Source organism: Peromyscus californicus, unplaced genomic scaffold (genome assembly GCF_007827085.1).
Source record: "Peromyscus californicus insignis strain IS unplaced genomic scaffold, ASM782708v3 Scaffold_12__1_contigs__length_115047231, whole genome shotgun sequence".
Taxonomy (NCBI): Eukaryota; Metazoa; Chordata; class Mammalia; order Rodentia; family Cricetidae; genus Peromyscus; species Peromyscus californicus.
The window spans coordinates 66,527,571-66,545,269 of record NW_026294413.1 but is presented as its reverse complement, the minus strand read 5'-3'; the positions used below and the strand labels follow the sequence as shown (position 1 = coordinate 66,545,269).

The 17,699-nt window shown below is 47.0% G+C and overlaps 1 protein-coding gene across 1 annotated transcript in view; it reads right to left on the bottom strand.

Annotated features, from left to right (window-relative positions):
* The window catches only part of Cryl1 (crystallin lambda 1), a 121,245-nt gene that overhangs the window by 31,044 nt on the left and 72,502 nt on the right, over positions 1 to 17,699 (bottom strand). The window contains exon 4 of the mRNA XM_052733108.1: positions 7,243 to 7,404. Within this exon, the coding sequence (XP_052589068.1) occupies positions 7,243 to 7,404 (162 nt within the window). The remainder of the gene's footprint in view (positions 1 to 7,242; positions 7,405 to 17,699) is intronic.

The following is a 17,699-nucleotide window of genomic DNA, read 5'->3' as shown; positions in this document are numbered from 1 at the left end:
ATGAAACTCACTCTGTAGTCCAGACTGACTCAAACCAACAGACATTCTCTTTGTCAGCTTCCTGGGTTCTGGTATTACAAGGATGAGTCTGTGTTTTTCATTTTAGTGCTGGGGATCGATCCTACAGCCTCGCTCATGGTAGGCAAGCACTCTACCACTGAGCTATATCCCTGGCTCAACTTTAAATAAGTAACTTATATAAATCAATGCCCCCAACTTAATCACCAGTTTCGCTTAACTACTGAACCTACGACACTTTTAAAAATCAAGATTATCGGGGCTAGTGGGACAGATCTGGAGGTAAAGGTCCCAGCTGCCAAGCCTCCCATCTGAATTTAATCCCTATGGCCCACATACTGGGAGGAGAGAACCAACTCCTGCAAGCTGTCTTACGACCTCAGTGTGTGTGTACACCATACATAGAGCACATAAATAAATATAAAATTATTCAAATAAGAAAATCAGGACTATAAAAAATGGAAGTACACCTCCAGATGAACTGGAGAAGTTAAGCTCCAGGTCCTTGCAGCATTGTGAATGTCACAGGTGGCAAAAACAGACACGCATCTCTTGATATGGGGACATTCTGTTGTGTTAATACATCATAGGGTGTGCAGTGGTGGAGGCTGGAGAGGGAACTGATATTTAAGGGGTAAGCCTCCTTCAGGAAGGGAAGCTTTCCAAGATGGGGAGCAGTAAAAACACAAAGGTATGAGTGTGTTTAATGCCTCTGAGCCACCCCCTTAGAATGGTTAAAGTGGTCAACTTTGTGGTATGATTACCACAACTAAAAGAAATTTAATTAAAGAAATTAAAAACAGTGTTCTGATCTCCCCACCTCCAGCTCCAAATTCTGGCATGACCCCCAACAGACAGTTTAAAAGCCATGCAGCTGAGGAGGCATGGTGATGTGTGCCTTTAATCCTAGCACCTAGCACTCCAAGGCAGAAGTGGCTAGGCTTCTGTGATTTTTGAGGCCAGCCTGGTCTACACAGAGAGTCCCAGGCCAGCTAGGGCTATATAGTGAGACCCAGTCTCAAGAAAAAAAAAAAAAGTAGTACAACTAAACACTGGACCCTTCAGACCTCCTGAGATGGAACCTGATCGCTCTCCTGTCCCTCCAGGAGGCTCCAGGCAGAATGACGTCACTCCACCCACAGCACTTGGCCTCTGACAACGAAATCAATCCATTTGGAGTCAGGGACGAGCAGTGATAGTGCCTTGGACCACACAGTGGACAGAGGAAAGGAGAGAGCAAAATGCTCACGACAGAGGAAGCAGACTTCAGACAGTGGCACCACTTCTAAGTCAGCCCAGGGTGGGTATTCTCCTCATGGGTCTAACCAAGGCAGGGTGATCCCTGGTAATACCCACAGATGTCTCCTTTCCATGGGGAAATAGGGCCATGGTCTCCAGATACTGCAGGACAGTTATCCACCCACCGGCCACCACAGTGGCCGCTCCTCTCAAGCTTCCCGGGAAGTGAGCTGAAGACCCCCTTATAAACATGTTCTGTATCAGCTCTCCCCCAGCCAGGTGCCAGGAAGCCTAGAAGCAGGGGTGTGCATCACAACAGGGCTCCCTCAGCCAAGGGTGTAAAACAATGGGACTAACTTGGTGTCCAGCCAGAGGGTACCACTACAGAAAAGGTACACGGAGCTGGCCTTTCATCCCAGCTCCCAAGAGGCTAAGGCAGGGGGCTCTCAAGCTTGAGAATGACTTGGACTACATGGCAAGATGCTGTGGAAATAAGAGGGTCAGAGGTACTCAGTGGTACAGCCCTTGCCTAACACACAGGAGGAAGCACGGTGGCAGTGGACACTTCATACAAAAAAAAAGCAGGCCTTTATCCAACTCCAGGAAGAGACACCCTGCAGCTGACCAGGAACCTGGGTCCATCCCAGAGTCTGTGGCCTCCTTCTAGGCAACCTGACCTACAGAAAAAGAGCACCCAGAGGCCCCATTAGCTCCACCAGACACCTTGGTCCCACAACAGATCAGGAAAAAAGATGAAGGGAAAGTTTTTTAAAGTGAGGCCAAAATAGGTCCAACGCTCCGCTGCTGTGATGGGCGGCTGACACTGTGGGAAGACAGACATGGTCTCTGTGCCCCCATGCCAGTCTCTCTAAAGCCAACCCCTACACAACACCAACTCTGGCTTCCTCCCTCCAAGAAGGGAAGCTGATCTAAAACACATCTGAGGGCAAGAACGGCCACAACAGAGAAGGCGGGTGCATGAACACCCTTTCCTTTTTGGGGCGTCATGAAGCAGATCTTCCGCAGCCTCTGAAAGGCAGGCAGTCCAGGAAGCCCATAGTGAGGCCCACGTGAGGCCCTCAGTGCTGACAGCACACACCCACTGCTCAGGACCTTCCACTCACCCCTAGAACAGAGATGACCAGAAAACCTGCCCTGCCCCACAGCAAACGTGCCTGAGGGAACGTGGGGCTGCCCTAACTTGCCAACTGGAGCTTCCCTGTGTGGAGGTGGAGGCCAAACCTATCGCAAAGGCAAATATCCACTGTGCCAGGGCCCTGCAGGGGCATGACCAGGCCTCCTTCTTGACATCTGATTTCCTGTCCAGGCAAAGATCCCAGAGGACTATAGGGCTCAGGACATGAGCTCAGCCACTCTGGTCTGGCCTGTGGGACTGGGAGAAAATGGAGATTCTCAAAGACTAGGGATGACTCCTGACTATTTAGGACTGTCCATATGATTTCAGATAGTCTGCCTACTCCCTTGGATGCCGTAGAATGACAGAATCCAAAGATGGCTCACTTTGGTGACCTGATTTGCTTTAGTTAACATCAATTTTGGCTAAAGAAAAAAAAAACTCATAAAAACAATAAAAGATTGTGTGTGCACACGCACATGTACACTCTTCTTGTGTCCTACTAGCACTCATACCTAGGGTTTCTGCAAGCTGGGCAACGCTCTACCGCTAAGTAGATCAATTTGGGGTGGCTTTTGATTTTGTTTTGTTGTTCTGTTTTTGTTTTTTGGGTATTTTGGGTTTTTTTTTTTAATAACTCTATAGCTTCCTGCCTCAGTGTTCTTAACCCTGGGATTATAGGAGTGAACCACCACACCTGATTTTAGAGAGGGCTGAATTTATGTTTTAGTTTATGTATTTATCTATGCTTTATTTTTGTTTTTAATAATTTTATTTTTTGAAATTAAATATAAGTACACCATTTCTCCCTTCCCTTCCCTCCCTCCAACCCCTCCCATGCACTTTCAAATTCATAGCCTCTTTTTCTTTATCTATTTTTTCTATTCCTAAATACAACATCCTCAGTCCATATCATGTTGTTCGGATGTATATCGTCACTTCAGTACTGACTGCCCAGTACTGGATAACCGCCTGGGGGACCACTGCCTGGGGAAGACCATTTCTCACTCTCTCAGCATCGCTTAGTTGCCCATAGCTCTTTGTCCAGGGTTGAAGTCCCGTGAGATTTCCCCCTTCCACGTTAGCATGTCTATGGGTGTCATCCTTGTTCAGGTCATGTTTAGGTCATGTCACAGCAGACTTCCTATTTCTCTGGCTCCCCTTCTTCCACGATGACCCCAGAGCCTTAGGTGCGGGAGTTGTGCTATAGATGTATTCACTGGGACTAGGCTCCACAGGATCTCTTGTTCTCTGCATTTTGATTGGCTGTGGTTTTCTGTAATCATCTCTGTCTGTGGCAAAGAGAAGTTCATTTGATGTGGAGTGAAAACTATAAGGGTAAACGTTTAGAATGTAGTTAGGAATTATGCTGGTTTAGTAAAGTGGTGGTCGTATGCTTTCCTCGAAGATCCATGACTTCACTAGACCTGAGCAGTTGACTAAGTTTCCAGTACCAAGCATGATTTCCCTCTCATTGAACAGGTCATAAGTCCAATTAGACAGCTGTTGGTTACTGCCAAGGCATGAGTGCCACTATTACACCCTTAGAATTATCGTGCCGTGCTGGTCATTGCTGTAGTTCAAAGGCATCATAGTTGGGCAGGGCTGTTGGTTGCTTCCCTCCCTTAGAGGCTTGTGTGACATCTTCTGATACCATGAAAGCTAGTCCTCAGGGAAGAGGCTTTCAGTCAGATCCAGCTTGGCTCCAGGTCCTGTGTCCAAAGACCATTGTGTCTTCAGTATTTATTTAGGTTTAAGTGAAGGTCTCATACATCCTGGCAGGCTTCAAACACACCATGCCACTGAAGATGACCTCCAGCTCCTAAGAGCCCCCTGCCTCCATCTCCTGAAAGCTGGGGTTACAGGCATTTACCACCCCACCCAGTTTCATACATTGCTAGAGATCGAATCCAGGGCTCATGTACACTAGGAAAGCTATCTACCAACTAGACTTGCCGTATGCCATTTGTCTTTGCTTAAACAAGGTGGAAAGGTCTTTTTGAGAATATACAAGTGATTTCTGAAGTCTTTGATTTAAGTAGTGTTTCTTTTTGACCAACTTCAATGCAATACAATGGATTAGAAATCAGTGGCTTTCTTACAAGCAAATGCCTTCCACTGTAGCAGCCAGGAGCTGTTTTCAGAGGGACTTTTGTGACATCTACCTATCACAGGAGAAAAGACAACTTCAGGCCTGGATGCCTGGGCGCATTCAGCTCTTGTCCCTTTGGACTCTAATACCACCTGCACGTTTTGTGACTGAATGTAGCCATTTCCATTCTATGTTCATTTGGTTCACTCTTTCCAAAGCTATTTCACAATATGGCAAAACCTGAAGTCTGGACTGCCTGCGTCTTGACACTGAGCATCTCGTGGGTGTCCAGTCACTCATCCCTTTTCTGCACCCCACCAGTCTAGCACCTCCACTCAACTGCTCTTCTTTGGAAGAAGACTTTCCCTGGCCCCCATTCTAGCCCCGGCTCCTCAGGCTTCAAATGTGGCCCTGTGTACTGTGTCGTGAGGTCTGGACTTTGCCACAGCAGCATTTCCAAGGCTTCGTGCTGCTACTCTGTACCTAGACACACACACAGTTCTTCAAAGTAACGCTCATGATCCTCTAGAGCCCTGCTGGTGAGGCTTCTCCACCTCCAAAGGGTCTGGGTATCTGAAATGTTTTAAGCTCTGACACTGTGCTTAAAAAAAAAAAATATAAATTTCAGAGCTTTTCAGATTTGGGAATTTTTTTTTGGATTAAGAATGCTCAATTCATAAAGACTATGTAAACATTCCAAAACTCAAATTCTGAAATACTCTTAGTCCCAAGCATTTTGGTTAAGGGATGCTGCTATGGTCTGGCTATGTGGGGCTAGACAGGTGGTTCAGCAGTTAAGAGCACACTCTCTACTCTTTCAGGGGACTCAGGTCCTATTCCCAGCATCCACATGATAGCTCACAGCTGTCTGTAACTCCAGTTCTGGGGGATCTGGGGTCCTCTTCTGGTCTCTGCACACACCAGGCATACATGTGACACAGACATACATGCAGGCAAATCACCCAAACACATAAACTAAAAATAAATAAATCTTTATTTTAAAAAAAAAAGGTTGTCCTCCCCACTAGTTCATGGGTTTGAAGACTTGGTCCCCAGCTGCTGGTGCTGCTCTGGAAGACTGTGGAACCTTTAGTTTTTCTCACTGGAGAAAGTGAGAAATGGTCACTGTGTAATGGGTCTTGGGGTTCACAGCTGACCCTGCCCCCGGCCTTTTCCTTGCTTCTCTCCACCATGTTTTCTCTGCCATGCTAGCCCCTCAACCTAAGAGCTAAAACAAACCTTCTCTCCCTTAATTCACTTCCTGTCAGACATTTGGCCACATCAACAAGAAAAGTAACTAACACGGGTTCCCCATCTCTCATCTTCAAACCTCCTCCTGCCCCCTCTCAGTGTGTGGGCTCTCCCAGCGATGCCATCATGACCCCACCCCACATACTCTCCCTTGCTCCTGCCCTACGGCCTTGGCTTACGCAATACCTCAGCTTCCAGCACAGTTCCCATCCACCCAGCCAGGCTGGCCCTGCTTCTCTGTGTAGCTTTTGGCTGGTAATGACACAATGTGCCATCCTATTTATCATGGCTGGAGCTAAGTTAGCTTTCCCACCCAAACAGGCTGTCCTGGTTCTTCACGGTCATGCTGAGTTCATGGTCAGGACTCCAGCATCATTCACCGAGTGATCTTTAAACCGCCATGCTTGGTCCCTGCCCTCACAAAGACTCATGGAGCCCTCCCTCACCTGCTAACCGGAGCCTGTGGCCCAGCTGACCACACAAGGTGCTCCTGGTGAGGAAATGTGCTTAGTCGGTCACAGTGGATGGGTAAAGGGGGAGCAGCAGGGGAAGAGGGCTTCAACTCAGATGCCCCGAATCAGAATTTTGGCAGTGACACCCAGAACCTGCATTTTAACAGAGCTGATCCTCCTGTGAATGACCTTCAGGAAATGGCACGAGGCAAGTGACATGTCTATAAACTTCTATATGACACGTACATTTTAAAATCCTGTGTGTGTTTGTGTGTGTCTATGTGTGTGTGTGTGTGCATGAGCACACGTGCACACACTTGTGCCACGGCCACATTCTAAGGTCAGATGACAAACTCTGGTATCAGACCTTGCCTTCTACTTTGTTTGAGACAAGGTCTCTGTTGTTTGCAGCTGCACACACAGGGCTAGCTGGCCCTCGAGGTTCCGGAGTTTGCCTGTCTCTGCGTCCCACCTCCCTGTAGAAGTTCAGGGTTTACAGACACACACACTACTATTCTCAGTTTACACGGGTCCTAGGGATTCAAACCCAGGCCCTCATGCTTGCACAACATACCCTTTCTCCACTCAGCCAGTCCCCAGCCCGGGTGGACATTTTTAATACAGCACTTTGATTTATTATGGGACTGCTAACCTAGCAGCTAGCCTTATACCACATGATGAGTGCCAGAGGGTTCAAGTATTAAATACTGCTTGTTTTATGCCGTGACACCTTAGATGCACAGATAAAATTCCAAGGAATTTTGGATCATATTCCTTTTTTTAAATGACGATATTGCACAATCCTAAATGTTTGCAAAACCACCGAATTGACTAACAGATTGTGTGGCATGTGGATGACACCTCCATAAAGCAGTTCAAGATGCTTGCAGATCCATTGCAATGTATTGCCCCTAAAAAAAGAATGAGATACAATCAAGTCCCCAGGCTTATCACACGCCCAGGGCTGGAGTGTACCTTGGTACTTGACTAGCATGTGAGAGGACCTGGGTTTGATCCCCAACACCACAAAGGAACAAAACAAACAATGTACTCACAGGATGAGCCACGATGCACTGCTTCACGTGCGCCAAGCCTGTAAACAGCTTGGAAGGAAGCAGACAAGAGCTGGAACTGCTTAAGATGACTCTATCATCCACGATGCGATCCAGCTGGGCAAAAATCTTCTTCTTCAGCTCCAGGTTCTCCGGAACACATTCCTGAAAGAGACACGCTTGGATGACTACTTACGATCAAGACAACCAGCTGGGCTGTGTTTGCTTCGTCCCTAGAACGAACTAATCTGGAAATGATGGATCTGGGGACCCACAACCCCAGCACAGGGCACCCTGAAAACAGTTGAGGCAGGAGGTTTTACTGGCTCTTTTCCCCTGGCCTTCCCCCCTGCAGCAGGCTATGAAACAGTTTTCTGCCTTTCCTAGAAGTAGGTCACAAGACCCTCTGCAGGAGGTACCCTGAGACACACAGAGGAGAGCAAAGGGGTACCTTGGCTTTGAAGACAGCAAAACAGACAGGAAAAATCTACCCAGAAGGCCTTGCTCACTCCTTAAGTCAGAATCTCTTTGTCCACTCTTCATCTTACCAGCTGTAAAACCACATGGAGTTTCTTGGATCCTCACTTCTGACTAGTCCTGTGCCACATAAAACTTTATTAAGTAAATGTGTGTGTTCTTATTGGTCTCTATTTTGATAATGGAACCTCAGCTATAGGCCTTACCAGAGGTGAGAAAAGATCACCCAGTCTTCCCCCCACACACATAAAACAAACCAGGAGTCCAGGAGTTTAAGAGCAGAAGAGACCACTGAGAGAATGGGAACACTCCTGGCAGGGATGTTGACACAGGGACTTGCTTGCTACTGGTTTTAGACAGGTCTGAACATTCTCATCCTAAGAGGCCTGGGCTGGGGGTCAGCTCCATAGGAAGGCACTTGCCCAGCAGCTAGAGGCAACTCTGCTTCCATTTCTAAGAACCAAGGCTGCAGGGAACCTGCCAACTGAAAATTCTCATGATGAAAAAGTCTGTCAGGGAGATGGCTCCTACACCAGAGCTCACAGGAGCCCTCCGGCAAACCGCTATAAAGCTGAGTGCTTTCATCACTGCATACTTCCCCTATCTGCCCCGACCATCACACCTAGGATCTTCAAGAGAAAATCTCATCCTCCTACAATGAACAAACTTTGCACCTGTAACTCCCCAGAGGCGCTCCAGGACCCAATTCTAATTGGGAGTCCTTTTGAAAAAGACCTTTGTTTTTAACAATTGCAAAGTACTAAATGGGGTGGGCAATGGGATAGAAAAGATAGGGGAGTGAATTTGGATTAATTACTGCTGATAACAAACACTCTGAAATTCTAATTACAGGGCTAGGTGGGACTGAGATGGCAATCTCAAACAGCCCAGGCTGGCCACAGGTAAGGGGTGTTCCTGGGAACCTGGGGTTGAGATAGACATTCTGCTCTGGATGGAAGCCATGTATGAAGAAGTGCCCTTCTGCACCTATGAGGATCACACTGAGGATTATTCTTAGCAAAGTGGGTCCCTGCTCACCTGAGAGGCAAGAGACCCCACACACACACCTTCATGACACTCACTTTCTTTTCACAATGGCCCAGAAGCCAAGGATTAGAATCAAGTAAGCACTCCTTAACTACAAAATCTCAGGCCCCCATCCCAGACCTAATACAGGTGGGACTGAGGTACCTGCATTTTTCACAAGCATCCTGGTGATTCCTTAAGCTCCAAAGTGCATGGTCACTACTTAAAAAGAGCGGGTACATCCCACACTTGGCATTCTTCCCATGTCAGGATCCCCCATCTCCTAGCTCAGTGGTTCTCAACCTTCCTAACGCTGGGACCCTTTAATACAGTTCTTCATGGGGTGACCCCCAACCATAACATTATTTTGTTACTACTTCATAAATGTAATTTTGCTACTGTTATGAATCGTAATGTAAATATCAATAGGCAGGATATCTGATATGCAACCCCCTGTGGGGTCATGACCCACAGGTTGAGAACCACTGTCCTAGCGACTCACAGTAATCAACACAATCACAATGGCACTTTGGTCTCTTCAGTGGCTCTAATCACTAGCCAGTTTCACTGGAACACGACCTTTGTGTAACATTTAAGGTAATGGAAAGAAAGTCAAGAGCCCAACTATATGAACTCAGTGTCTACTCCTCACAAATACAAACTGTCAGTCAGCCTAGGACCCCAACATTAGGGAAGTGGAGGCAGGAGAGCCAAGAAGGTCAAGGCCACCTGCTGCTGCACAGACAGTTTGAGACGGGACAGGGCTACACTGTGTCTCAAAAGAATATATAACAAATAAATAACAGATAGATAAATAGACAAACGAAGTGGGGGCTGGAGAGGTGACTCAGAGATAACAGCATTTCTTGCTCTTGCAGAGGACCTGGGTTCGGTTCCCAGCACCCACATGGTGGCTCACAACCAGTTCTGGGGTTCAATGCCCTCTTCTGGCTTCTGTGGGCATCAGGCACACACATGGTACACAGATACAACACAGGCAAAATGCCCATACACATAAAATAAAATTTTGAAAAAAAATATTTTTTTAATTTTATCCAAATGGGAAGGGGTCCACACTGTGCTTTTTAAAACTTTTTAAGAGTATAATCAGGCCACAGAAAATTTTATTAACAAGGAAAAATCACATTAGCATCACATCTCATACACAGAAGCGAAGAATGGAGTCATTTAAGAACTGTAAAGCCCATTGTGTTCTGTCCCCTTATCAAAACGGGAAAGAGAGCTACAGTAGCTGGCTGTTCTATTGAGTCACTCCTGGATCAGTTAAGTCTGTGAGGGGGGTTCAGTTTAAATGGAGCCTTGTAGTCAAGCCAGAGGTGAAGACCGACGCAGGGCTTGTATGAGCCGGGAAAGAATGGACTCATTGTGCACCGCCCTGCAGATTCTCCTCTGAAATTCTATGCCTTTCTCCAGATTGTTTGATCATGACAGAGGCAAGAAAACTTGAACCACAGGAAACCCAAACCTTCTACAATTATGTAAGGGTTTCCAGTGGCCTGTTGGCTTGAAGTTTGGTTGCTCTTGCTGTCGTAACCCAGTTGTACACGGTGGATGGAGCCACAGACCTCAGGCTTCAGTCCATGTCACGCGCTAGGCTCGGTTCCTTGTTATCCACTAAGGTAGCCGAGGTCTATAAAAGGGGGTGGGTCATTTTAATCAGAATCTCAGACCCCAAGGGCTGCAATCCTTTCCCTGAAGGGATACTGCTGTGGGTTAAGTTATAAGAGCTAACTAGCAAGAAGCTTGAGCCATAGACCATCCAGTTCATAATTAATATAAGCCTCTGAGTGATTATTTTATAAGTGGCTGCCAGTCGCGGGGCTGGGCGGACCGGAGAAACTTACCACTACAGGCTACAAAGATGGTACACACAACTATGGCAGAGGAATGTGGACATGCCCTGGATCTCTCATCCACACCCTCCTGCTTCCCCAGTCCGTCTGCCTCGGGCCTATTTCTATACAAAGCTATCAGGTATGAAGTATTTCCAGTGACTGCCATCACCACTGCCGGCAAGCAGCCTGCCTCTGTCTAGTTAAACTCTGACCACGCCTCCCTACAGAGCTGACTTACCGTTGTTTGTTTGTTTGGGTTTATTTGTTTTGAGGGAGTAGGAATGCCACATCTCACAAATAATATGGCCATACACCACCAACATCACAGGCATGCCTAGATTTAGGCAAGCAAAAACCAAACGGTGAACACTTGGGAAGTAAATGATGACAAAACTTCCCTCACACAACTCTTAATGGTTGTCAAAATCAGCTTCCTCCCTTAGTTTGAGGCAGAGTCCCGTAGCCCAGGCTAGCCTCCCACTCATTACATAACCAAGGCTGACTTGGAACTCCTGACCTTCTTGTTTCTACCTCTCTGGGATCCCAGGCATAAGTCACCATGCATGCTTTACTCGGTGTTGGGGATCAAACCTAGGGCCTGGCAGCAGAGCCACAGCCAACTCTTTCTAGCTTCCAGGTCCAGGCAGTAGCTGCAGCTAAGAGGGGAGGCTGAACTTCACCACTGACTTGTCCTTCCCTTCTCAAACTGAAGAAACTGGGCGGGACATTTTTAATTACAATGTTTTAAAAAGCAAATCACAGCCGGGCGGTGGTGGCGCACGCCTTTAATCCCAGCACTCGGGAGGCAGAGGCAGGCGGATCTCTGTGAGTTCAAGGCCAGCCTGGGCTACAGAGTGAGTTCCAGGAAAGGCGCCAAAACTACACAGAGAAACCCTGTCTCGAAAAACCAAAAAAAAAAAAAAAGTAAATCACAGGCAAATGTCAGTGTCTCATCTGTAGTAAAAGCTAGCTGGGTTATTGAAAACGGATCAGGACTGTACTTTGGAGAATCTGCACAGTCACGGTAGGTCAGCTCACTGGACGATTCCCAGAGAGAGCTGAGCACAAGGTAAGTAAGTGCCTGCTTGTCAAGTCTTGCCACTGGCCACAGGACACACATTCCCACAGATGGCTGCCATGAAAGACACAGATGAAATTTTATTGAGGTTTTTGTTTTTTTAATGACCCCCACCCTGCCCTGCCCCACCCAGTCACTCCACACAAGGTAAAGAGCATCCCGTGACTCATGTAAGATATCTGGACGAAAGTGTCAATGTGCTTTCCAAGAAAACCCAGAAGGCTGCAGCATTTAAGGTACGTTGCTCACAACATGGTTCTCGGAGCTGGTTTTAACGGGAGGGGGCGGGGAACGACACCTCAGGAAGGCCAGGGAGGGAAGCAGACAGAGACAGGGGAGAGTCACTACAGGGCTGGAGACGAGAGCGGGATGCAGAATGTGTGGCAGCCTTGATGTTGGCATTTCTTTCTCTTCGGTGTTCTCCCCACGAGCACAACCCTTAAAAACGATCAGTTGGCAGGTGACTGTGTCCACACTCCTGAAGATGTGGACAGGGGAAGGGAGAGGGGAGAAGAAGGAGAGGAATGAAGGGGAGGAGGGATTTCCCCGCTCCAGAAGTGATGTACTGTTGGACTTCATTTTCAACCCTCAACATCTCAGCCAAACAAATGGGGCTCAATTCCCCTAAAAATCAAATGAAAGTTATTATTTTGTTTTGTTTAAGTATATTACATGTGCTCATTCTGCTAGCCTGGAGGTCCCCACAATGATCCAAAACAAATTACACCCAGAGACCTTCCCAAGGCAAACAGCAGGGCACAGCATACTAGGCAGTCGGCGGGGAGCAGCAGGGCACAGCGTACCGAGCGGTCAGTTCCTGGAGCTTAGGTGTTCTGCTTATAGAGATTAGTGCTGGCTGCTTTTAAAAAAAAGCAATCCTGCCTCGGGTGATGTCACAGAACCTCAGAGGCAAGGGTGGCACAGTGCTGTTCCTCCAAGCATCTACTCCCATCCTCGTTCCAGGAATATTTTTGTGTCTTTTATGAAACCATTTATTTAGAATTTAGATGCTTGACATGAAAAAAAGAATACAATAAAAATAGTTCACTCACATCTCTATTTATGCTATTGGTTTATGGCATCTCTAGTATTTCTCAGGAGGAAGAGGTGACATTTGTCTAAGTGCCATGGGCTAAACCATTGTGCTGCTGGAGCTTCAAGAGAGGTAACATTTTGAAATACACATTACTGAGACTTCTTTTGTTTTTGTAGGGTGGTTTTTGTTTGGGGAGTGTGTGTATGTGTTCACACAGGATCTCATGTGGCTCAGGCTACCTTACTGTGTAGCTGAGGATGACCATTAACTCCTGATCCTCCTGACTCCACCTTCCACCTCCCAAATGTTAGGATTACATGTATGCGCTGTGACACCTGGCTACAAGCTGGTTAAAAAAAAAAAAAAAAAAAAAAGCTGCCCAACCACAGTAGACCAGGATCTTATTCTGTAGCCCAGGCTACTCCAGAACTCACTCTGTAGCCCAGGCAAACCCCATCTCTGCCTCCGGAGTGCTGGGATTGCAGGGCTGTGCCACCACACCCAGCTGCTACATTTTAAAGAAGACACTTTATTATTTGCGTTAAGTTAAAAATCCATTTTACAGCCACACCATGTTTATTTAATGTTGACAATCAGATGCCATGCTTGTTTCTCTCCTCATTCTTTTAGTCTCCACTCGATCTGTCATCCTCACCTATGCCACCAAAGAGAGCACACACCCCACTTTATCCGAGACAACACCTCCTGCATCCCGGGTGGCCCCACTGTGTAGCTTCCACCCCCCAGTTGCTGAGGTTAGAGGCATGCACCAGCATGCCTGGTGCTGTGTGGCACTCGGCCCTCGGCAGTCTAGAGAAGCTCTCCCATTCCCAGCCCATTTGTTTGTGTTATTTTGTTTGGGATAGAATCTAGCTGGACAGCCCTGGCTGACCTGGAATTGGATACGTAGACCAAACTGGCCTTAAAGTTTTGGAGATCCTCTTGCCTCTACCTCCCAAATGCTGAGAGTATATATGTACCACATCCCTCATTCACCTTCGTAAAGAGAGAGTCCTAATTCTGCCTGTTACATATTGAATACTTTGTTTTCTTTTTGGAAAAAAAAAATGAAACCACGCTGATTTCTCTTTAATGGCCTTATTTGGTGGTTTTGGTGGGTCGAGACTTCTACTGCAAGCCAGGCATGGGGGTAAACACCCATAATCCCAGCACTTGGGAGCTAGAGACAAATGTATCAGGAGTTTGATACCAGCCTGGGCTATGTGAGACTTGTTTTAAAACATAACAAAATAAGATTAAAAATATCTAATACAAATATAGTCACTCCAACCAATGCTAGTAGTCTGTGTCAACATGAATGGTTGGCATCACCATCCTTCTTTCCCAGTCTCCAAAAAAAAAAAAAACTAATCAAGCTTCATATGGTGTGTGCCTGTAGGGCAGAGAGACAGTCATTGGACCAGGGTCTTAAATGGGAGCTCACCAAAGCCATGATGTTTCCTTGTAAGTAGCAAGAGGGGCTGGGCGGTGGTGGTGAACGCCTTTAATTCCAGCACTTGGGAGGCAGAGCCAGGTGGATCTCTGTGAGTTCGAGGCCAGCCTGGTCTACAGAGTGAGTTCCAGGAAAAGCGCAAAGCTACACAGAGAAACCCTGTTTCGAAAAAAACAAAAAATAAATAAATAACGAAAGAAAGTAGCAAGAAGGCAGGGCAGGGACCCAGTGATGGCCTGCCTCACAAGGCCACACAAAACTGAGAGTCTCGAGCATAGCTATGTGTGATATTAAGACACGGGTACTGGTTTCCTCCCATGGCTATTGATCCACAGTTCCTTCCCCAAGACTGCCATAGAGACTTAATGTTCTCCTGCCTTTAGCTGCCCATAAAGAAATCCTCTAACCTCTCCTGACAGATAGTAAATACTCCTCATTCCAGAAGAGTCTTGCCCATGCCCTAGAGGAAAGAATGCCGCATGGAGCAGCCGAGCAGCCTACTGAAGCCCCGGAGTCTGACTGGTACCCACCCAAGCTGCTGCTGTGACATCAGACCCTTTTTGTCCAACCACATTTCAACACTGTCGTCCTTGCTTCAACCACACTTACTCAGTGAAGTCTCCCCAACAACCCAAAGGACAGGGTTCAGATGACCTTCTGCACCTCTAGACAGGTGGGAAACTGGGGAGGGTGTAAGCCCAGGGAGGGTCTGGAAGCTTCGGTCCCTTCCCCCACACCTCCGCCCATACATCTCTTCATCCTCAGCCTTTGTCATATGCTTTCCAATAAACCAGTATGGAACAAACTAATCAAAGGCAGTCATCTGACTGTGGAGACCCCGATTCATAGGAAGAAGTGTGGAGAGAAATCAGGCATGGTCCACAACTGTAAATCACAGCACCAAGGGGCAGGAGGATATTGTGTAGGAATCCCGCCTGGTCTACATAGTTCCAGGAACAACACCTTGTCTCAAAAACAAACAAACAGAAGTGTAAAGAAAGCAGGAACTTCTGGAAAAAGTGTAGGAGTGGGAGAGCAGCCAAAGGGGGTGTGTCCAACGTCCACAAGATTGATCAGACTCTGTCCCCTGGCAGGTAAACAGATCTTTGCAGATCTGACTTACAGCCCCCAGCCAGTGTCTGCTGTTGTGGAATTCACAATTTACTTGATGTCGGGGAAACCTCACCCACTTCTGGAGTCTGTGTTGACTGCCTGTGAGAACACAGGGATAGTATCACCTTGTGACTGACACACGCCTCTGTTGATCCACAGTCCTGATGTTTTATCTCCCATCAAGAAAGCCAACAGCGGAGTGGAAAGGGGGGTCCTTAATATAAGTGCATATGTGGGTTTGTTTAGGGTACAGTCAAATAGTAGAGCACTTGGCTAGCATAAACAGAGGTTCTGAGTTCAACTTCTGACACCAAAAACATTAGTAGACAAGCTGGGTATGGTGGGGCACGACTTCAATCACAGAACTCAGGCCGCTGAAGCAGGGGGATCGTGAGTTCAAGGCCCCCATCTCAGGAAACCAACCCCCTTCAAAATTCATATTATGTGTATGTATATTTATTAGCCGAATGCTACCCATCTTCACTGAGATGTTTATAAGAAAATATCAGTCCTATAAGAATTTTCAAGAATGTAGATTAGGTTTCAATTTTTTGTTTGTCTGTGTTGTAGTTCCATCTTCAAGAATACACCCAGTACAGTGCCTGGCATGGGCACTATGAGAATGAATGAATGAATAAATGAATGATTAGCAGGCCCTGGGTCTTAGGTCCTTTCCCTGGGACAAAGGGACATAGTGAAAATGAAGAATTTGTATTTGTAGTTATTTTTGCATTAAAGTTCTTCTTTACTTCTTTTCCCATCTCTATTTGTGTATATGTGTGTGTATGTGTAAGTGAGGCGCATATGTGTATGTATGTGTGTGTGAGGTATGTGTGTGTATGCATGCATGTGTATGAGATGTATGTATGTGCATGTATGTGAGGTATATGTGGAAGGGGTATGTGTGTGACGTGTGTGCCTGTGTGCACACACAGAAGCCAGAGGAGGGTGTTTGATGTCCTCCTCTATCACTCTCCACCTATTCCTAGGAGGGAGGGTCTCTTGCTCAACCTTCTGACTACCCCTCCACTCCAGCACCCTCCACCCCCTAGTCCTCACCCCCATCAATGCTGGAGTTACAGGTATGCGCAGGACTATGCTATTTTCACATGGGTGCTAGGACCTACAATTTGGTTCTCAGGCTTGCATAGCTAGAGCTCCTAACTGTTGAACCATCTCTCCTCATTTCAACCTGTAGCCAGTGCTACAAAGTTAACAGAGCAGTGTCTTTATGTCCACTGTACTGACAAAGGGCCCAAGCTAAGTCCGGTAGACACTCAAGAAACATTTTCATTGATTAGTAATGAAAACTTGTGGGACTGAATCTGTTGCTCTCAGTCAATGCCCTTAGGTTTGATGATGTCACTCATCTAGTGTGCTCTAACACTGTGTAAAGGGGCTGGAAGAAGAAACAGGAGACCTATTCCTGCCTTCACCAGCCAAGCCTGGTGCCCTGTGTTTAAAGCACAGTCCTGTTCACCCCAGCTTGAGGGTCTGAGCGTTTAGCCTGTATGACTTCTGACGTAAGGTGATTCTGTTCAGAGTTTGAGTGTAGCAGTCCCTCTCCCGTCTAGGAGAGCATGGAATCCTGGTGGTGGCAGTGGATAAAGTGGGTGCATCTGTGGGACTTTGGGAAGGTGGATGTCTGAAAGAGGACAGCAACCTCGGCAGCAGCATGAGTATTCGAGGCACCCTTGCTAAGGAGTGGACCTCTGGAGGGACCTCAGCTAGGGGAACAAGAAGATACGGGTGCTTGCCAAGAAACATGTTCTAGAGAGATGACAGACACAGAGGCACCTGACTTAAAACAGGGCAGGCACCACACGCTGTGACTGAAGTGAGCAAAACCATGCTATGGTGCCAATCCAGACGGCCACTTACCCGCTGGCCAGCTGTGATGCCAACAACCACAGATAACAATGTGCTCTTGGTGAAGTCAGAAGACACACAGCATCACAGACGAAGCAGAATTCCCAGGAGAAAACAACACAGGCCGACAACAGAGCAACACAGGGTGCCTCCAACAGTCCTCGCTCACCACCAGGGGCTAGCTAGCACTGTACACAACAGTAGATACCCCAAAAGCTGTCCTATGAGGCTGGAGAGGTGGCTCAGTGGTTTGGGCAGCTCACAAACACCTAACTACAGCTCCATGGGTATGTAAAGCTCTTCTGGCTTTCATGGTCACAGCACTCATGTGCACATACACACATAGATACATAATTTAAAAATAAAATCTTTAAAAATAAAAAACTACTCCTAGATACAGTTGAGCTTTGGAAAATGGCAGAGTATGTTGTTTTAGACAAGTCCTTTTGCTAAGAACTGAAAAAATGTAAAAAAGTTAATCCTTTTGAGGATGGGCATGGTTGTGGTGCACACTTGTTACCCTAATACGTCGTAGAAGGCCGAGTCAAGAAG